General features: G+C 49.1%; 1 protein-coding gene across 1 annotated transcript; it reads left to right on the forward strand.

Moving 5' to 3' along the window:
- Nucleotides 1-9,706: 9,706 nt before the first annotated feature.
- Nucleotides 9,707-14,127, forward strand: RHOV (ras homolog family member V; the record flags this gene model as incomplete). The annotated part of the gene is made up of 3 exons (XM_082316794.1): nucleotides 9,707-9,902; nucleotides 13,287-13,345; nucleotides 13,687-14,127. The coding sequence occupies 3 exons, from the start codon at nucleotides 9,707-9,709 to the stop codon at nucleotides 14,125-14,127; spliced, it is 696 nt and encodes a 231-aa protein (XP_082172920.1).
- Between the last annotated feature and the right edge of the window lie 7,880 nt (nucleotides 14,128-22,007).

Raw genomic sequence — 22,007 nt, forward strand, 5'->3', positions numbered from 1 at the left:
GCTGACCCGCGTCACATGGTCGCCAGGCGGCGCAGTGCGCCTGCGCCGCGGCCCCGCCCTTCTGCCCTGGCGCGCGGGCAGGGAGCCTCCGTGAGGGAAGGGGTTCTCCCTCCTCAAAATGGCGGCGGGAGGGCGTCTCGTCCTGGCTTCACCCTTGTTAGTTACGCCTGTAGTCGCAGCTCAGACCTTCATGTCTCTAATAATACCCCGAAGATGGCTAATCGGCCTGTACCCTTGCTTCCAGGTCTTGGGGTGCGTGCAGACACAGCAGGCCTTGCGCATCTGTGCGGTGCCCGCCGCTTCTGCTCGCTGCTATCCTGTCCTGGGCAGCCATGTGCATGATAAATCACCTGATGAGCATCAGTGTGCTTTATGGGGATCGCTTTGTTTTGATGGTACTGCAGACACAGTGTTTTCCAGTGATTCTACTGACTGCAACCAGGAATTGGCTGTTTTTAAACACTCCTGTAAAAACTCCCGTGCTGTGACTCTTCTGTAGTACTGAGTGGGAAAATCTTTGTTTTATGGCCAAAAAAACGATTGTGGCACAGCATATGGGGATCCAGCATAAGGCTGTCCTTGAACTGTGCTAGATTTGCTCTGCCAGTTTATCCCAGCTTACTAGACAGTGTGTTGGACCCAGCTTCTGTGTCACTAAATAGTACTTCAGAGCTGGGGTTTTCTTTTGTTCTGATTATGCCAACAATTGCTATTTACAGCTTTACCCTCTAGATTAAACTAGCCAAATTTATAACAATGGCATTAACAAAAAGACTAATCTCTTACACGACACTTTTGGGTTTCATCATATATAAAATGAATACAGATGTACAGGTATATACTGTGTGTATACTATATACTGTCTATTATATGTAATCTTCACAACACTTTCTGGAAGGAACAGAGAAACATCGTTGTCGTGGTTTAACCCCAGCCAGCAACTAAGCACCACACAGCCGCTCGCTCACTCCCCCCCGGTGGGATGGGGGAGAGAATCGGAAGAGTAAAAGTGAGAAAACTCATGGGTTGAGATGAAGACAGTTTAATAGGTAAAGCAAAAGCCGCACGCACAAGCAAAGCAAGGAATTCATTCACTACTTCCCAGTGGCAGGCAGGTGTTCAGCCACCCCCAGGAAAGCAGGGCTCCATCACGCGTAATGGTTACTTGGGAAGACAAACGCCATCACTCCGAATGTCCCCCCCTTCCTTCTTCTTCCCCCAGCTTATATACTGAGCATGATGTCATATGGTATGGAATAGCCCTTGGGCCAGTCTGGGTCAGCTGTCCTGGCTATGCTCCCTCCCAGCTTCTTATGCACCTGGCAGAGTACAAGAAGCTAAAAAGTCCTTGACTAGTGTAAACTCTACTCAGCAAGAACCAAAACATCAGTGTCTTATCAACATTATTCTCATCCTAAATCCAAAACACAGCACTCTACCAGCTACTAAGAAGAAAATTAACTCTATCCCAGCTGAAACCAGGACAATCGTCCCACAGGGTACAGGACAGTTTGCAACACAGAGAGATCCATTACAAGACAGAGGAGGTCTTCCCAAGCTTAGCTTGCACATTAGGTGGCAGTGAGGCACCACCAGTAGCAGTGGCACGTGGTTGGCTTTGCACAAACAAGAAAGTTAAATCTTGTTCTCTGCCCTTTAACTGGACACCTCACCCCCATAAACTAGGGCTCCGGTCTGCGTCACTCAGCCTCAGGCCACCTCCCCAGCACGGAGCCAGATGTGCAGGTCCCACGCTAGCTGGGTTCCTGGAGGCTCCCATGGCACGCCTCCACGGGGTCACCTCTGCCTGCCTTGCTAAAAACATAAGATGGCTCTTCCTGACTCAGCCTGCCTGCAAGCGCTGGCAGGAGAAGAGACCCAGCTCCAGCCTCTGCTGTTTACCCTCTTTATGTGGCAGCTCTGAGCCAAAACAACAAAACCACATTCCTTTGCTCTCCAATCATCCTGATCATCATAAACAGCAACTGTTCTCTTTCAGCTTCTCAAAAGGTACACACAAATTACATTAGGTTTAGGGTAATGAGGTAGGAAGGGACTTCTTGGACTATCAGATCCATTCTCCCACTCTTGTAGATACCACATCATATAGTCCTTTCTCTGTTCCTATCAAGCTCTGTCTGAAAGCGTGGGTATTTTTTCCCCTGACTGCTCTGGCTCATACCTGTTCCAGATGCTGATTACTCTCATGATTTCAAGCTCCGATTTCCAGTCTAACATAAGCTGTGGCTAGTCAGAATCCATTTGTTCTTGTTCAAACACTGCCCTTTAGTGTAAAGGACATTTTCAGGCATTGATTTCCTTTGCAAAAATCATCACCAATCACAGCCTTCATTCAGATGTACTAAATCCAGGATTTACCAAACCAAGAAGTTCTTGCCTTTCTCCTCTTTTTAAGAGGAGGCAGTTAGTTTCCTGGAGCACCCAAGTAGTTCTCTGCATTGGCTGCAGCTTCAGCTCATGTTTATGTAATGGGTGAGGATAGTTTGACCCCTCATTTTAGATGAGGTCTCTCCCTGTTGCCTCCAACAATGATAATTATGCTTTTTCTCTTTTTAGTCACATTTTTAGCAATAGAAGACTGAAAGGTTATTTGGCAAGGGGGAAATGCTCTCTCGAAATATATCTGGAAATTAGGCTAAATTGAAATTTGTGCACAGATTTCTCAGTGTCCAGCTCTATGAGGTGTTTGCATTCAAAGCCTAGATCAGGACATGTCTTTATAATCTTTTTTTTTTCTTGGTCAGGTCCAGAAATGGAAGAGATTTTCTTTCTCATTCTGGCAGATATTATTAGCGGTTAGGACTGATACCTCATGAGAAACCTTTGTCTGATTTTAGTGTGGTTAAATTGGAAGCCAGATCCTCATCTTATTTGGAAATGAAACATCAGCCTAAAGCCAATCCCGGCCCACAAGCCTTCTCTGTCCATCTGCACTATCATCTGCTGTGACTATTTAATTTACAAACATGTGCAATAATTATATCCCAGTGCTGCATTCACAGATTTCATATTCTCAAAAGAAGGGGAGAGCAAGGGTTGCAGGCAAAAGATTTATCAGCTCTTTGATTCACCAGGAGCGCATGGAGAATCAGATGATTACATTTTGTGTGTAGTAGTGGTATAAGTCTATAAGAGGGACTTGTGGGAAAGAATTAAGGGGAGCGATTTCGGTGATGGGCTTGGATTGGAAACCTAAGTTCTGGTCTTGTTTTTGTATGGCTGTGATCACACTCGCAGTAATTTTGGCTTAAACAGTTAGCATTTTCTCCAAGCTATGGACACAGCTATCAACATCTAGATGCTGTACAACATGCTAATCTCTTCAGCTGCCTTGAACAGATTCTAGATAATGGCATTGACAAACATATACTGTGTCCAAGGTTCAGATCCCCAGCAGATTAAGCCTGTCTAAATCTGGGCTTCCACAGCACTGTGTCTCTGTCCCTCTTGGCTGCCCTGTCTGGCCCATACTTTGTGCCAGTATTAGTGCATGTATGATTGCAGAGTGAGCCAGTTCATTGCCCCGCCGCAGATGACTGTGCGATCCACGATCTAAACACGAGTGCTGGTGCAGAAGAGAGGGCAGGAAGACGTGGCTGTGGGAAGAGGTAAGGGCAGAACAAAGGCAGCTCAGATTTAAATTACTTGAACTGCCCCTGAGATAACCTGGCGACACAATTACAATTTGAGTTAAACCCTGGACTTCCTCACATATTTCCACTACAGACATGGTACTGATCATCACTCCACCTCACTGTCTATAGAATATTCCTTCACTGTGATCAACATAAAAAGTACACTGCATTCATAAAAGCCATAGGCAAATAGGTGTATTTTCCCAAACGCAACAGCCTGCGTAAAATACCAACAAAGAGGTAATATACAGCCAGGCTCTCAGACCCCCTGCAGATACTTATGTCCCCCACCCAGTCGAGGGACCGTCTCCCAAGAGTGACACTTCCCCAGTGACACAGACAGAGTCTTTGAGCGGCCACTTGAATTCTATGTACAAATTTACTACAGTAAAAGAAAGTGCCGTGGCTGTGTACCTATGGGTGTCCCAGTTACCCATGAGAACCTGAACTGGAACCTATATGGGAAGCCATACAACAATTATAATTTACACTGGAAGAGGTGAAAGCTCGAAATGAGTTTGCCAGAGCCCACCTCCTAACCATTAACCAGCCACCCAAGCTCTCCAGACTCCCTGTCAGAAGCAGTCTTCCTGCAGACCAGCAAATGCTGGGTGGAATCATATTATGGCAGAGCAGCAATGGCAGAGCTGCTTACCACAGCTCCTCTGACACCTTAAGACATTTTCCCACAAGCGGCCTGTCAAGATCTGTTGATGCTACATGCGCACACCAGAGCATGCTGCCCTTCAGTAAGCACACTGAGTGCCCTCATGGAAACTCTACGGGCGTAACCCGTCAGTCCTAGAGCAAGCATACCAGCACCTGAGAGAAAGGAGAGAAACAGGCTTTTAGAGTGAGAAAACCTTTTTCCCATCACCAGCACCCTGTGGCTAATCCCTCAGTTCTGATCCTCAAGGAAGATCTAGAAATTATAAGCTTGAGAACTGAAACTGGTAACTTGGCGGAGACAGCGGTCTTACAGCATTTTATGGTTTTCCTAGCCATCCCTCTTCAACCCAGCCCCTCGCTCTTTGGTGTTAACTGCCTGCCTTTCTCTGATTCACATGGGGGATGTGAACCTTATCACCTTCCTCTTGCTAATTCCCTCACCCCTTCCAGTTAAATGTTAACTCCTCTTTTCACGTAAAGTGTCTAATTGATTGACATAATTAAATTAAGCTCAGAGCATTGTCTCCCAACCTATCCTTAGTCTGAAGTTCGCTGTTTCTGTTTCAGATTTAAAGAAAGGGCTTTGAGTGCCTTAAACCTTGCCCACTTTTTCACATTTATCAGTTGATTTATTAAAAGATGTACTTTCTCCAGCAGATGGCAACATACTTCTAAATTATTTATAGAACATCTGAGAGGTAGGACTTGTTCCTGTGCAAGTCAGATAGGAGATGAATTTGTCTTTGAGAAAGGGGCTGAGTACAATATAGGTGTTTATCTTCACTTGGAACATTTAAGAAAATATTTTTGAAGCTAGTGGCATTGTCATTTCATTTAAATTTATTATTCTGTAATCTTAAAATGTAGTATAATATTGTTGTTGTAGCTTTTTGCCTCCGCATTTAACTAGAGTGGCAGTGAACAGATGAACCAGAACATCTCTGTGCATCTCCTATGGCATTGCTTTTATTTCCAAGGAGCAATAAAGTAGTTCAGAGGCCAGGATAGCGGGAGCTGTATTCTCATGTTGTTTCTCTCCTTTTTTTGTTTTCCTAAAAGGCATTTCAAAATCACACATCTCCAGCGCGCACCAGAAATACCCATTAGCTGCTATAGAATCGTAAAGTATTCTTATTGGTGTGGACTCAGAAAGTACAGAGCTCCTATCAATCAAGAGCTCTATATGGGAAAGCAAATACTAGGATCTGTCTTCCTTTGATTTCAGCTGTAGTAATTTTTCCATGAATAGCCGAAGCCTGATTTTCCACTGACTTGTGCTCTGTGGCTATTTCTGCCTCTGCAAGGCTGACAGAAAATGATACGAAGAAGGATTTGACATCACTTCCTGCAGGTTGCAGTGACTAGACGAGGTAGACCGCAAGGGAAAACCAGTCTCAGGCTCTTGTCCTCAACCTTTTGTCTGTCACTTCTTTTAAGTGGTAATTATGCTTGGTTTTTCCCAGGGAGGATGCACATTCAGGTGCATGACAAAACGCTGGTGACTCAGCACTGGTTGTCTCATTGCTTGCGATTATGAAGGTGCCTGGCCAGGCAGCGGCTGTATCTTGACTTCTTTAGCGTATCCCTTAGCATCACGGGATCTGGTCTGCTGTGCCACCTGCTCTCCAGCGTAGCCCGTCTCTCCCTCTAGATCCCCATGCACCTGCCCCGGTGCGTGGTGGCATCGCCTGTTCTCGTCACCCCCCCCATTTCTCATTGTTTTCTGTTTCCTCACAGGTAGCACTGTGAAAGGATTCAGAAACGTGATCCAAGGGCACTGTTTGCAAAGGGAGTGCACTGACACACGCAGCCCACTTGAACAAACACGGGTAAAGCTGAAGGCCAGGTTTGCTGACTACCGTGTTAAGAGCGGTTGATAAATTTTTCTTTCTCCCTTGGTAAGAAGGGAGCCCTGCTATTTTTAAAACTGAGGTCTGCCAACTCCCACAACGTGGAATGCTTTTTCTGAAGCAATGTGAGTAGTTCGGTAGGTTTTGCAGAAGGCTGTGATAGTGGCTCCCACTCTGGGACTTTCAGGGGAGTTGATCTGTGGCCACACATAATTACGAAGTTACAAATGAGATCAGTCAGAGGGGCAGAATATGATGTTGTCAGAGGCGCAGTATTGCTCAGGAGGCAGTAAAATTCAGGACCACTAGCTGCAAAAAAATCGCAGCATCACAGTTTCCCAATATTGTAGCGCTGCACTTCAGAAGGGAGATTATACGGAATAGTTTGAGCTGATGCATAGCTTTGCCCCCACCGCAAGAGACAAGCCCTGGTTTCCTCCTCATCCAAATTGGCTTAGTTATTGTCTTTAACTTAGTCCATAGATGGACTTCTCCTGCTATAGCTCCAGTGAGAAAGGTGGCTATAATTAATAGAAATTGTCTTCCTCTAAATAACTGTGCTTTTTTAATAATTGTACAGATGTATAAAGTTTGTTCAGTGGTGACACATGTTGCCTAAATATATAAATTGAATTTCCACTGTAAATCACCGTGTACTCTAATGGAGCAGCTTTTCTGTTTTAGAAGCTACAGATGATAGTGCAGCCCAGCTGGATAACGGCTGAAGGCTAACAGGACCTGAAATCTATATTTGGTCTGCCTGAAAAGAGTTTGATCCTCTGCACTTAATTCCCAGTGGATGGGAATTCACATCATGAGGAATACCGTCATAATTGGTAGCAATTATAATTCCCGGGAGAGAGGCCAAACAGCCTTGCAGACTGCATATTTCCCACTCAGCCGGAGAGCTGATCTTGGCAGAGGAGCGCATCAGGGAGGCAGCGTGCGGTGGGGCTCTCCTGCTGTACCCGCTGCCTGTGCAGAGCCTGGCCCCGGGGGCTGTCGGGTCAGCAGCTCATAGGAATGGGACAGACTTTCACTGCAAAAAAACAAAAAGACCTGTACAACAGTCTTGCAAAACCAAAATGTCTGACTCCTCGCTGCGTTGTGAAACTAAACCTGCACCTTCTGTTAGCTGTCAGGAGCCAGGCAAGACCTGAGAAACGAACCCGTGGGAGCTGCCCTGTTTGTTTGCTTAATCGCTTAGTTTAAATATAGATTAAAAATCACTTGAGCTCATCCACATGTTAAGTGTGTGTCAACCAATGTCTGTCAGAAACTGCAAGGGAAAAAGAGCATAGTCACAGAAGGAAGAGATTTTAGGAAAGGAAGGAGAGGAAAAGGGATTCAATCCTTGGAGTGGGGCAACAGAGTATCTTCTTAAGGGACATCCATTCCTGAGTAAACAGCATATAGGAAACAAGAGCTGCCAGCCTCTCTTCATCTCTTTCCCCTGCTGCTGCAAACGCTCGCTAATAGTGAAGGATTTGGTGAATAATCCCTCATTTACATTAATTTCCTCCGATTAAATGGAAATGTCATAGTTCACAGAATGTCAGCCTGTGCCTGAAATGCACTGAAAAACCTCTGCACAATCCCCGCTTGCTGTGCCGCCTGCCCTGGCTGCGGCGTAGCGTGTCCTCGCCAGTCCCATCGGAGCCGCAGCCACACCTCGCCCGTTACCGAGTATCGCCTGTCCCAGCACTTTCTGGCTCTTCTGGAGCAGTTCAGCTGGCACCTGCCTCTGCACCAACACTCAAGAGCGTGGCCATGGAAAAAGCCAACCTAATGCAAGCCAGTCACTTCAACTAGCAGCCACTCACTGTAGCAAGACTGTCTGGCACACGTTTTCGCGGCAGCCTGGTTTATAATACCATCCCCGTTTTTTTTGTAGCTATAGGAATTTAAGGTTGTGCTAGTAAAAACACAGAAGAGGTTGATTAAAAAAAAAAAATCACAATGAGGGTGGTGAAACACTGGAACCGGTTGCCCAGAGAGGTGGTAGATGCCCCATCCTTGGAAACATTCAAGGCCAGGCTGGATGGGGCTCTGAGCAACCTGACCTAGTTGTAGATGTCCCTGGTCATTGCAGGGGGGTTAGACTAGATGACCTTTAAAGGTCTCTTCCATCCCAAAAAGTTCTATGATTGTATGATTCTAAAGCAAACTGCTAGAGAAAACGGCAGAGGAAAAGCCGCCTTGCTGTTCCCAGGAAGCTCGTGGGCTGTCTCCCAGGAGCGGACATGCTTTGTCCAGCCAAGACTCTTGAACGTGAGGGGTTGCAGTGCTTGTGACCTGTCAGCCATGGGGAAAGGCATTTTAGCCTGTGCCTGACTTAAAGGTGTTTTCTCAAGTTTAGCATTAATACAGGTGAAATGCCTGGGTAGCTTCTCAGTGTGGATGCAAACCACAGTGAGACACAAGCTCAGGAACTGCTAATCAATGGCTCCTTGCAGCACAGGTCTCCCTCGCTGAGAGCACGATGAAGGACATCATCTAAGTAAATTGGTGGCATTCATCGACAGCCTGAGTTGAGATCCTCCATGAGGAAACAGCTCCACTTTCAAAGCTGATGTTGCAATACTAGGTATTGCATGCATTAATACTTTCCCTCCAGTGTTTTCAGTCACTTGGTGGTGTTACACTGAGGTGCAATGGTTGCTGTGATAGTGTGGCCGCATCTCTCCTTTTAAGTGGTGTGCTCCCACTCTTCTGTTTGTTTAGTCGTACTTCTTCAGACGGTGAGCTCCGCAGGGCAGGGATGGAGCCGTCTTCTCGGCTGCCAAGGGCACAGTGTGGTGTGTGAGTTACCGGAGGTGAACCTGAGAAAGGGCAGTAGACCGGGAACCCCTGCGCATGTCCACGGTGCTGGGAAAATACGCTTTGTGGCTTTTGCCAGCGTGTAGCAACAGCTCGGCTGGGTCAGAGGAACTCAGTAATGGCAATCACATAGTCAACAAACGTGATGCACTTCTGTCATCCGTTTTCTGTTGTCCCTCACGATATTGACCGTTGATTTTATTCCCCTCATGCCAGAAACGACAGATGCTGCAGGTGGGGCTGCCGGAGGGTGGACATACACGCCTCAGCGCTGCTTCTTTTGGAAGGCAAAGGGGACACACGCCCGGACACACGCCCGGACAGACGGGGGTCGGCGGCTCTCTGCTGCGCGCACACCACGCAGCGCGGCGCGGCACCTGCCGGCGCCCCGAGGGCCAGCGCCGGCCGCGGCGGCGGGGCGGGGCGGGGCGGCGGCACCGCGGGGCGGCGGCGGGGGGAGGCGGCCGGGCCGGGCCGCCCTCCCGGCGGGGCGGGCCGGGGCGGGCCTAGGGAAATGGGGGCCGGTTTTGGGCGCAGGGGGGCAGGTGTAGCGGCGAGGAGCGGTGCTAGGCGGGCCGGAGAGGGTGGCCCCGCACGGCAGCGCGCAGCCCCGACAGCAGCCCGCCCGCCCGGGCATGGCAGCGGCCCCGCCGCGCCGCTCCCCGCGCTGAGCCCCGCCGCGCCCCCGGTGCCGGTGCCATTGCCATTGCCATGCCCCCCCAGGAGCTGCTGGACTACTCGCCCGCCCTGCGGAGACACAGCCCCCCCCGGGGCAGCGGCCCGGAGCTGGGCATCAAGTGCGTGCTGGTGGGCGATGGCGCCGTGGGCAAGACCAGCCTGGTCGTCAGCTACACCACCAACGGGTACCCCGACGAGTACCAGCCCACCGCCCTCGACACCTTCTCCGGTAGGCGCCCGGGCCGGCGGGGGGCGGCGGGGCGGGGGCGGCGGGGGCGAGCCTTCCCGGCCGGAGGGGCTGCCGCCGGGGGCTTTGCGGGTGTAGGGTGCGCACGGCCTGCGGGCACCAAGCCCCAGGGCGTTTTCTGCCACTCGGACCCAGTCCCGCAGGCGTTTTGTGGAGTTTAGCAGGTGGAAGTCTTGCATTTTACAGCTTTGGGTGTCAGCAGGGCGTGTGTCAGGTTGGCTGGCAACTTCTGTGAAACTGGGCACCTTCCTGGGTTTGTCATGTCACTACGGCTAAATAGAAGGGGACTTCATTTTTTGGTGGTGGTGGTGGTTTTTAGCTTCGGAAATATCACAGCATTGAAGTGTAGGCTTTCTAGCTTCAACTGATATTCAGCAAAAGCATCCTTTTCTCCACTTGTCCACTTAAGTTAGCATTGAACAGAGGTTGCCAAAAAGCTGAAGGCCTTTCTAAGTCTGGCTAGAGCTGCCCTCCCGGTCAGCTGATGAGCTCTCACTAGTTTCCACTTTTGTAAATGCCATCTTTGTTCTTGTTCTCCGCTCCCCTTCTTTTGGGCTCCAATTTCTAATATAAACCCCAGGAAAATACAAAGCCCTTTGAATGATTTCTGATCTTCGTCTGATGTGAAGAAACACAACAGTACGTGACAGTATAGATTGGTAGATTAGAGATGGGCTCAAGTCAGACCAGGAATGAGACTTCTAGTGTGTCATAGTCTCAGGGGTTCCTAGAGGGAGCGTTTTGTTTGTCTGAATGTCTCCCCAGTTGCTCACTCTTACACTGGGAATTGTTGATTTGCCTTGATCCTCTCCAAGCTCTTCCACTGTCACCTGAAGGAAATGAACTGGGAACACGCTGCTGTTCAGGGTCCAGTGGTCCTTTGGGAACAGATGTAAGGAGCCCTCAGGTCCTCCAAGGGAAAGGTTGCTGCTCTCTCTGCTCCCTTTACACTGATGTGTACAGTTTGGGGGTAAGAGAGGCTTGACATTACCATAGTTGTTAGCCTCCACATTTTTGGAAAGGGCAAATCCATAGTAAAACGATCCAGAAAGGTGGAGGCAGTATGAGTTCAGAGACTCCCCGATTAGCAGCAGGTAATTTGAAGATAGCTGCACATGGGTTTAGCCCCACTTTGAATGTCCAAGTAGCGAGCCTGACTTCCAAAGGCATGTAGCATTTGCAACTGATAGAAATCAGAAATATTAAAAACGGGTCTTCCCAAGTTCCCTTTCTGCTTATTGGGAGGAAATGGGAGAATAGAGACATTTCCTGTCCCACTCCTACTCTTAACCTGGCTAAACTTGAGAAAAGTCCCTCCCTGGATCCACGAAGCACAGTTCAGGATCCATTTCAGAAATTTCAGCCCAATTCCCTCCACTCTTGGGAAATACTTGCAATTGAAACTGCCGGCAGAACTGAGCTTCCCAGTTTACATCCCAACCCTAGTTCTGGTCAAGGGACTGCAATGCCAGTACCAGTTAAAGTTTAAGATAAGAAGATGGGAGAAAGTATTGCATTATCAGGGCAATGGCTCTGGGACCGTAAACCGGCCACATCTGTCTGGGTGCTACCTCCTGCTGGGTGTCACCGCCAGGTAGAGCGGCCTTGAGTGAAACATGTACCCAGTGACCTTTCTCCAGCAGGCTATCCTGTTCTGCCGGCCCCTTCGCTATTGTACGGAAATCCAGCCTCATCCTGAGGGTGTGTACCTTGTGAGGGCGGTATTTGGAGGGCTGTTGCAGAGTTGCTAGCGTAGCTTAGGCTAGCAGCAGGTACGAAAAAAACCTTTGTGCAAGCACTGGAGCAGCAGGTAATATATGTGGTGCCTTTCTTCTGAAGATTGTAAAACATTTCAGAGATGCTAATTCCTTCTCTCAACACATGTGTGAGACAGAAGAAACCAGATACTAGAAAGGCAAATGCCCAGTGCCTTGAAGATCAAGTCAGGATCTAGCAGGTTCTTTGATCAGGAACAGGTTTCTCTTCCTCCTCTGGGGCAAAGATATGGTAACAACCCAACTGTTTCCCAGTCATAAGGAAGCAATGACTTTCAGCTACGCCGCGAGGAGTGGCACTGTGGTGGACGCACCCACCCCTTCGTTTTTCCTTCAATCTCAGCCTCCCACCAAACAGTTCATCTCTTGTCTGCGTCTCCCTCCTTCTCCCCAGACTGCTTTCAGGGAGGAGTGCTCTCCTCCAAGAGCTTGTGTTAAACTCTCCAAGTCAGTTGTTTCTATCACTTTTCTCACCTGGCTAATTACTTCAAGAATCACAAAAGATTGATCCTGGTTCTGTTTTGGAGGTTCTTTGGGTTTTTGTGTTTGTTTGTTTTTTTATTTGTTTGGGTTTTTTTAAACAAAAAGGACAATAAAGCCTCCTCCTGGGCACAGCAAGGGCATTTAGCTAGCTTGTGTCAAGTGCCAGCCATTGTCACCTTAGCCAGGATGTCCGCCTCTATGCACCAGAGCACAGCCCCATCCACCTTCTAAGGACTTTAAAGTGATTTCCAGCTCCCTCAACCCTTTTCTCCTTTTCCTCGGTTCTTAGCCAGTCTCTGGTCTCTGCGGTGTCTGTGCACTTAAACATCTAACAGTTTCATTCCAGATTTCCATCAGAGGTCCTGCCAGCCTTCAGTCTGAGTCAGCTGATAATCACATAAAGGCTTACCGTGATTAGGGAGTGAAATGGGAGCAGACCTTACATGTGTAACTCAGCAGTTTTTCAGTGTGTGGATAGTCTCTGAAGGGGATTTCACTTATCACTGTTTCCTTAATAGCTGCTTTATTTCAAAGTTGGGTTTAGGTCTTTGCTTTTCCTTAGCTAGGACACTCACAGAGACACTTTTTTTTTTTTTTTTTTTTTTTAAGGCCAAATTTCTGGCCTGGATGGGAAAAATCTCCAGTAGCTTTAATGGAGACTGATTTGAACTTCCACGCTGGGTCAAAAAGCTAGGCACAAGTTGCTGAAGTTCTCAGTTTGTGTTTATCCTTATCTGCTTTCTTGGGTTGTGGAAGAAGAACAACAAGTTGTTCTCAGGGCATTTGGCTAAGGGCTCTTTTTCTCTAGAGGAGCAGTTGTCTAGTAATATGGAATGATTCTTTCAAAATACTGGAGAAGAGCCCGAAACACCTGAGGGATAACCAAATCAGGAAGTCTGTTGCAGGTCTCTTAATGTTCCCAGTGCAAGCTTCAGCTGTTTTAGTGAGGTTTGGGAGGATGCTCAGCAAGGAGGACAGACTTGAGTGACTTCAGCAAGTCTGTTCAGTGGGATACAAAACAGAGTGCTCTGGGGAAAAACTTGTATGAGTGTATGTGTGTATGCTGGGCAACTCCATTACACTCACCCTTATTCTCTTTCTGCTACAGTGCAGGTCCTGGTGGATGGAGCCCCAGTCCGGATCCAGCTGTGGGACACTGCCGGACAGGTAAGCTCTATCAAAGCAGCTGTCAGCTGCTCCCTGTCCCGCAGGACAGGGACTGTTTGCAGGCTTTTGAGGAAGGCAGTGTTTAGCTGGGAAGGAAGGAAATGCAGTAGTCCAGCATCAGCCGTTCGCTGGTATGGCAGTCACAGACGGGTGAATGACAGACTCCCTCAGCTCTGAAACTTGTGCCTGAACTGTGGCATGGCCACAAAGTCAGCACCATGCCCTGCCTCTGAGGGTGTTGCTGTCCTAGTTAACATGTGAAAAAGCCACTGCAGCGTCATGCTGTTAGGAGATCAGTCCAGTGAAGATTTTTTTTTTTCCTCCCCCTCCATTTTCTACAGGAGGACTTTGACTGTTTGCGCTCGCTTTGTTACCCCGACACTGACGTCTTCCTTGTCTGCTTCAGTGTGGTAAACCCAAGCTCCTTCCAAAACATTACTGAGAAATGGATCCCTGAGATACGAACTCACAACCCCCGGGCGCCAGTGCTGCTGGTGGGGACACAGGCAGACTTGCGGGACGATGTCAATGTCCTCATCAGCCTGGACCGCTACCACGTGAAGCCTGTGCCCCGGCCTCAGGCAGAAGGTCTAGCTGACAAAATCCGGGCTGAAGCCTACCTGGAATGCTCAGCACTGACCCAGAAGAACCTCAAAGAAGTTTTTGACATGGCCATTGTCAGCGGTGTTGAGCACAAAGCACGGCAGGAAAAGAAGATGACTGCCAAAGGCATCAAAACTCTCTCCAAGTGCCGCTGGAAGAAGTTCTTCTGCTTTGTCTGAAGCTGCTTGGGGGGGGGGGAAGAAACACCTGATGCCAGTATTGGCTCTGCACCTTCTTGGAGTGACTGCTCCTATGGCCCCAGCGAGGAGGGTATGATAAGCTGCTGGGCTTGGAAGCCTGGCTCTTGCTGGGTTACAGTAGCAGATGCCTACGAGACATGAACTGGATATCCATTGTGCTGGGATGTGGAATGGTCCAGGCAGCTCTAAGTACCTGCTGGACATGTCTGCAGTGTCCCAGACTAATGGGAGCCTTTAAGACACCAAGACTCAGTACCCCAGAACAGGCAGGTTCCTTACATCGTTCAAATGACCAGTTTTCTGTCTGAAGCTAACACACTTTTGGAGTCCTGATGCAGCATAATAAACATGAGGGACTTTTGAAGTCTGCCTCTGTTTTGGCTGACTTACAGGCTTGGCAGAGAGTAGGGCTGGGACAGTTACAGGCAACTGCAATGTGGTCAGACGCGGGCTGCCGAGTTTGTAACAAGACACTTGGGTTCCCTCTCTGATTCTGCTTGCCAAAATAGGTAGAAGTCACTTGGCTGTGAAAAAGCAGTGCTCTTTCTTAAAGGCCCCGTGTTGTGAGTACCTTTGAGAAGGTTTTTCCTAAATAAAGGCCATTGAAGAGAAGATGCACTGGGAGCTACAGTAATTCCTTAAGCAAAACATTCTCTGAGAGGATTCTGTAGTCCAGTGGGTGCCAGTGCTATAGTCCTATCTTAAGAGGTAGTCATGAACTTTGGGACCTATTTTGAAAGGCCTTTTGCATGTGGTGTTTTGAGAGAAAGAACAGGCGAGGAACAGTGATGAGTGGCTCTGTCTGTCTAGCAGAGATGAAACTGTGTCAGCGAAGGGTTTGTAACACTGCCAAGGGATGAAATGTAGGTGCATATAATGACAGGAGAAGAGAGAAGGAAGAAAAGGAAGGGAGTAAAAAGGAAAAAGAGAGATGGAAGGAAGAAAGGGAGATGGAGAAGGAAAGAAGAATGAACATTGTTAAATGAAAGTCATGATTCTACTTAGTTGAGATGCTAATATTCAGGGAGTCTTCTAGGGACCTGGAAAATTTGCTAGTGATCTTAATTTCCAAGTAATATTGTCCATACATTAAGTTCTGAATCAAAAGGAGGGGGTAGTAGTGCAAAAGAGAGTTCGTTCCTCTTGGTCAGTAAAATCCTCAGTTTCAGATCTGTGCAGGAGAACAGAATTCACCTTGTACTGTTCTTCCTGAGGCTGCAGAACAGGAACGGAGGGCTCAGGGCTTCTTTCTGTTGTGCTTCCTTTTCTCAAAAGTCACTGCTTGATCTGCTGAAATCAAAAGCAAAGGAAATCCATTAAGTTCCTGCCAGAGAAAAACACTCACTATGTTTGCTCCGTTCCCCTCTCACCTCTTTCTCAGGGGATTAATTTCCCAGTGAGTCTACTCACATTTTATTACAGAACTTGCATCAGATTCTAAAACTTCTTTCACAGAGACATTTCGTTCTGGTTTATGTAGCAGAGAGCATGACAGGTCTGTCAAGCAATGCTTTCAATACTCAGGGGGTTCTCTGCATCTGGCCATGGCCCATCACTTTGGGGACACTCTGGAGTAATGTGACAAAAGGAGATATAGCTGTGGATTGTTTGCCCTGCACCAAAAGCAAGCATACCTGAGCTAGCGGGCCTGTAAAAAAAAAAAACCAAATGCAAGTAATGCAGCATGGCTCCGGATCTAAACAAATGCCTGCAAACATCTCTCACAACCATCCCTCTTTGTGGCGCAGCTCATGTTGTCCCCAGGACGTGAGACGAGCCTGCTGCCTCCCTGGGCGGTATCACAGTGTGAAAGAGGTGGGCAGGTCTTCTTGCAAAGGGATGTGGCCCACAGCCTTCGAGCTGCTTGTAGAGTAAGGCTTAGAGACCTGAAAAGGATGGCGTGTCACAATGAGCTGAACATTGAAAGGACTCCCCCCAGCTGAAATGCCATCTGTGTCCAGTGAGGAGTCCTAAGAGATGGAGAGTACAGAGGCGGTAGCTAGAAGTGACATGTCCTACACACCTCTAGGCAGGACACCGCTTCCTGAAGAAAGCTCTCCCTCAGCAATGCATCCCTGCATGTATTTCCTAGCTGTACAGGCACCTTTGCTGTATCACTAGTTCAGTTTGTCTCTTGGGTCTTTATGCATTTCTTGAGCCTGTGAGACCGAGGGCTGTGGTGTGACCTGCTAAGGAGCACGCCATACCCCTATGGAGCAAATCCACAGGTGGAAAGAACACCAGCCTCCCCCTCTGCCTGGGAGAGCAAGGGTTGTCCTGCAGTAGCTTGGTATGAAACAGGGATTATTTCATTCTGGAAAAGAACCTGTACTGAGAGCTGCTTTCTTCCTCTGTGATTGTCTAATATTTGTTCAAATAAATTTTTTTAATGTCTGCATTTGTGTTTGTAATTTTGTCAGTGCGAAATAAGCTGAGTACTACTAGCAATGGTAAAAATCTCTTCATAGCTGACACCTTCCAAGATCCTTCTGTTGCCTCAGTTAATTTTCCTCTTCCTCAGCAGCTTCTCAGGGTGGAGGCTGCTGAAGGGGATGGAGTAGCAAACATCCAAGGCTTTCAGTGCCTCTCCCCAGAAGCCACCATCCAGGGACCAGTCAGGAGGCCCTCCCAGCACTCCCTGAGACAAGCCCATGTAGGACTTGCATTTGGAGCCTTAATAACAGCATGCTGCTCTGTCATTAGGCTGGTGGGTAATTTAGCGACCAGCTTTATTTAACTTACCTTGGTAGTTTAACACTGGCTAAAGTGCTGAAAAATTTTGTCCGTGCCACATAAGACACACAAGCTTTATCCAAGATAGCTCACAGGACTCATCCTTTTTGCTTTATCATCGGCATCACAGGTAGGTCAGGGCTCCCATCTGTCCACATCGGGGGCCCCATAGCTGCTCCAAAGGCAGAGGGCTGGGAAGTGGGGCTGCTGGGGGAGTTCAGCGGAGAGGTAGGAAAGAAAATGGACAAAACTCAGTGTAGCAGAAGTAATGAGCAAACGTGGTTCAGAAACTAGAAGGGAATAGGAAATTACTGCTGATAAAACATGATTTGGGAACTTGTTTGTTTGGTTTTTTTTAAAAAAAAACAAAGTCTGAGACCACACTGTCCTCCTGCAGTCTTGCTGTTTGCCAGATGTAAAGCGACCTGTGGGATTATTTGGAGCCGGCTCCCAGCTTTGCAGCTTCCCGGCATTAGAGCTTACAGAAGAACCTGTGAATGGAAATAGCAGCAAAGTGTGAATTAACTTTATGGGGTGTGAGTCATCCCACTGAGCCATATCCTGTCATGTGCACAATAAGCACCCTAAAACTCCCTGAAACCCATGAACAAAGCTGAGCTCCTGGGGGTGGGGGTGAATCTGTCTCATTAAATGGAGTGTCCTACCAAAGCCACCCGAGGCGTCTTTAAAGCCTTGCTCTAGTCCTCTCCATGGTGCAGTACTGGACCTGTGCTCCTACCTGGCTCTGGTACAGTTTGGGCTTGTTTCTGCATTGCAGTGCTGCTTGACCAACCTGTATTTTCAGATGATGCTGACAGCACAGGAGAGTTCCTGGGAGACTGTTGCTAACACAAACCACCCCACCAGGCTGGATGAAGCTAGCCAAGCCCATTACTAGCCCAGCACAATTCCACACAAGTGCCACTTACTTTAATGCCAGAAAGGATCTTTATGATTAGTTGACCTGACTTGCTCCATAGCACAAAGCTCGGCATCAAATGCTAAAAAAACCATTGTGCCTATAGGGTGGAAACTTTCTAGTGCCTTCTTTCTTGCTCAGGTCTCTGATTTGGATCCTGGTCAGCAGACTCCTGCACAGTCCTGCATCCAGCAGAGTAGCTCATCAGGGCTTTTCCACCAGCACAAGCAACACTGCAAGTGCTTCAGTACAGGTACGCACCACATCTTGTAATTGTGCATGAAGCCGGTGTACTAGCTGCTGCTCTCAGCTGCCATCTCTGAAGGAGCTGAGCTCGGGTGTCAGCAACAGTAAGAACATGGTGTGGGAAGGACCCTTTTGTTTCCTTTCTCTCTAGGTAGCACACCCTAAATGGGCTTAGTTGCGCCAAGAAGGTTCCCAGCTGGCAACACTTTCTGAGCTTCCACTGAACCCTGACTGGGAATTAATCCCCCGAATAATACCAAGTTTCATCTGACTCAACACAGCCTCCTTCCAGCCCCAGAAGAGCAAGTCTGAAAGGTCTCTTCAGGAGATCTTTATGCCCTGTAGGTTACGTCCTATTTACTTTGAAGGGACAGGATGAATTATGACCAGGTCAGGAGCTGACATGAGCCTAGCAGCAGGAACCTGGCTGTGCTTGAATCCTGTTGAAATGCAATTACCAGGGAACAGCATCCTCTCCCATTTCCTGAGAGGGGTATGATTGCATTAACAACCTTATCACCTTCTTAACACCCCCCCAATTTAATCCTCCTGTGCTAGCTAACTTTTTCTTCAGGTTGCTCCAAGTTTAATGTCATTTATCAATTAGGCAACCATTTCCAGCTTGGAAGCAGGGTCTGGTTTGACTTTTCCCAGCTGTAGTGACAGCTAAGTAGCCTGCTTCAACTTTGCTCCTAATGCCTCCCTGCCCCTGGTTTGGGCTAGATGGGTCCCCTCCCGTGGTCCCCTCTGTGGCCTCGCGAAGAGCAGCGTGGGAACACTGGAGGAGCGGGAGCGAGCATGGGCACCGCTCAAACCAGCACTGGCACCAGAAGAAATCTTTGTCCTCTCGCAGCCTGTGCTTCAATCGGGCTGCTGCTCTTCCAACCCTGCCAAGAGTCCCCTGTGCCCAGGAGGCTGTCCTTGGCCCGCTTGGGCTGCTTAAAGATCTTGGCTCTCCTTCACATCATTGCCTCTCTTGGAGCCATGCTAAATCACTCTGTAGTGGGCCCAGGAAATAAAGCATTTATACAAAGAAAACACTCAAATTTTACAATATGGCTCCAAGACTGTCCTCCCTGTACTGGAGGATGCTGGTCAAGACCCAGCTCCCAGTCTGCATCTGCTCCCAGAAGAGGAATCAAAGAGCTGGCCCAGCTGGCACCTGGGCCTCCTGGAAGCTGCTTACTCATGCCTCTGCAGAGTCCAGCCCCTGGGCTCTCCGTTCCCACCGTATAAATACAGCATTGTACTTGCAAAGACCTATTGCACAAGAGAGCAGGGTATGTTTCAACGTATCCCTGAGACAGGTTCCCTCTGCTGCAGCCCCACGTGATCCCCGTTCCCAGGATGACACATTGCCCTTTCCAGCTCCCGGCCTGAGCCGCTCGGCATCCAAACTTGCAGGACTTGTTCTGGAAGAGCAGGAGGAGATGTGGGTCCCATCCTCCCCCTCCATCCCCTCACCCCCAGCGCTGCCCCTGGGGCAGTGTTGTGAACTGAAATACTCTGGTTTCTGCTGCTGTAGAGGAACATCAGGTGCGGGAAATTTGGCTCGGGGACAAGTTTCACCACGAGTCACTGAGCCAGGCCTTTCTTTCCCATGAGATAATCTTGGGCGGGGCAGACAATCTCTTAAAATTAAAATACAATGAAAATACACGGGCTTCCCAGGGTTTAGGGTAAATCTCTCTTTCCTTGTTTTCTCAGAAAGCAAGCCAGGCGCTGCTGAAACCTTCCCCAGGCTTGCGGCGCAGAGGCCAGCGCTGCAGCGGCAGCGACCACTCCGCCTCGGAGCCAGGCCTGGCTTTCTGGCCAGGGGATGGTGCCCACTGCTCCCCCAGCCCCTGGCTGGCAGCAGGAGCCCACCCGTGGGACCTGGCTCTGCTGGCGGTGAGGGTGTGAGAGCTCGACCTCCCATGGAGGAACCTCCACGGTCCTGTAAAGGAGGATGGATGGGAAAGCACAGATTAGCAAGTCAAGCATGGATGGCAAAGCCCCCTTCCCGTGGCACCCCGGCGGCTGCGCTGCCGCCTTTGTGCTGGTGGCACGGTGGCACGGGGACAGCGCTGGTGATTTCCAAGTGGCCACGCACACTTGTGCTGGCGGTGCCATCACCACTGTTAAACTCTGGGGGGGCTCAGGGCACTCAAGTCATGGGCCTGCCCTTCCTCCACCATCCCCATAAGTGTCTCACCCTGCCACCGAGCTTAACCCTCTGCTTCTCCAGGTGAACACCTGGTTACATAGCTCAGTGGCAACAGGGACACAGGGAGAAGCCAGGGATCTAGCTGGGGTCTCGCTGGCGGTGAGCGTCAACACCCCAGCCCTGCAGACTGAGGTGCTTTCTCATCCAAAGGGGAAAGTCAGCATCACGTGCTGCAGCAGGGCCCGTCCTGAGAGGATTCGGTTCTCCCAGCAGAGCTGCATCCCTGCGGGGTAGATGGGAGAGACGCTGGGAAAATGCTGCCTGAGCAGTGAGAATCGGTTTCTGGTGGTGTTGCAGAGCCCTAGCTGCTCTCCCGATGCAAGCCCTTTGCTGGGCCGCCTGCCCGGGGAGCGGTGTGTGCCTGGGGACAGCTGGTGCCTGCCACTGCCGGGGCCGCTGGGACGGCCGGGACGGCTCTCTGCAGCGCTGCGGCAGGCCGGGAGGCAGGAGGAGCACCCGGCTACGGGCAGAGCTTCAGAAACTGTGCATTCATCTTCCCTGCCAGTAAGTCAGAGAATGCCCGGGGCAGACCGATGACGCATGGCACACCTGAGATCATTTTCATGGGAATAGACCCGTGAGAGACAGCGAGAGGAAGAGTCAGGGAAACTCTCCCAGCACTTCAGTCAGTGTCAGCATTCACAGGGCAGATTTCACAAGATAAACAAAAGCCTTTAATAACCGCACTGGAGGGAGGCTTTGAAATCCTGTGAAACCTCTGCCAGGAAAAAAAAGCGGCGGGCTCCTTGCGGAGCACCAACGCCACCAGCCAGCCAGAGCCTTGGTGGCCGCAGAGCAAAAAAGACTTGCAAAAACCAAACCGTAAAGATCCGAGCGTGGGTACCCAAGCTGTACTCCCAGCTGTGGAGAGTAATACGCATGGTGCTATATATAGCACAGATGAATATTCATTCCCCTTGCTAAGGGGTTTTAATAACGTGGAGCAGATGAACAATGTCAGCCACCCTGGAATATTATCTGGGCAGCAGTGTATAATCTGAAGGGAGGGTAGGAGAGGATATCTAATGTTGTGATATCTTCTATAGGATGACTGGGTTTATTTCTTGTAAGCCAAATAAATTTGTAGAATAACAAGTTATTAGCATCTAACAGTAAAGTCTTACATGTACGAGACTCCTGTCAAAGGATGCTAAACCTGAAACACAGGGACTCTGTGCTAAGCAATAAAATACAACCATACGTTGGGAGGAACACGATATCCTGCAGCACCAGGCTGGCTGCCTTATGAGTACCAGTAACAGCAGCATCCTACCTTTCTGTTCAGTGCATTTATTCACTATCTCCAAACATCTTTTTTCAGATGATAAAGACACTGCATTAGGTGCTGGGAGAGAGGGTAAGTCTAAATATAGTTTAGGTCACCAGAAACCTGGAAGTGCTAACCCAGGCTTTAACATAATATCCTTGTGTGGTTTTGGATGAATGATTTCCCTTTTCCATTTGCAAAAGGGAGCTCCCTTCCCTCCATGGGGTGTGATACACATTTATTAACTGGTATTCACAGGCTGCCATAGCAGGGGAAGGGTTATTGCCGGGAGCATCACGGCGCTTCTCCTCATGGTCCTCAAAATGGGACAAAAGCCCTGAGATGTGTCCAGACACCAGTCTCCATTATTGTCCTCTGTGAGTTCCAGAGATATCTGGAAAACCAAACTCTGTGATTATAGCTCCAGCTCTGGGGTTCAGGCAATTAGGGGAGAAATTCGGTATTCATTTAGAGCAAATGTCTCCAGC

This window comes from Platalea leucorodia (genome assembly GCF_965183815.1).
Source record: "Platalea leucorodia genome assembly, chromosome: 7".
Taxonomy (NCBI): domain Eukaryota; kingdom Metazoa; phylum Chordata; class Aves; order Pelecaniformes; family Threskiornithidae; genus Platalea; species Platalea leucorodia.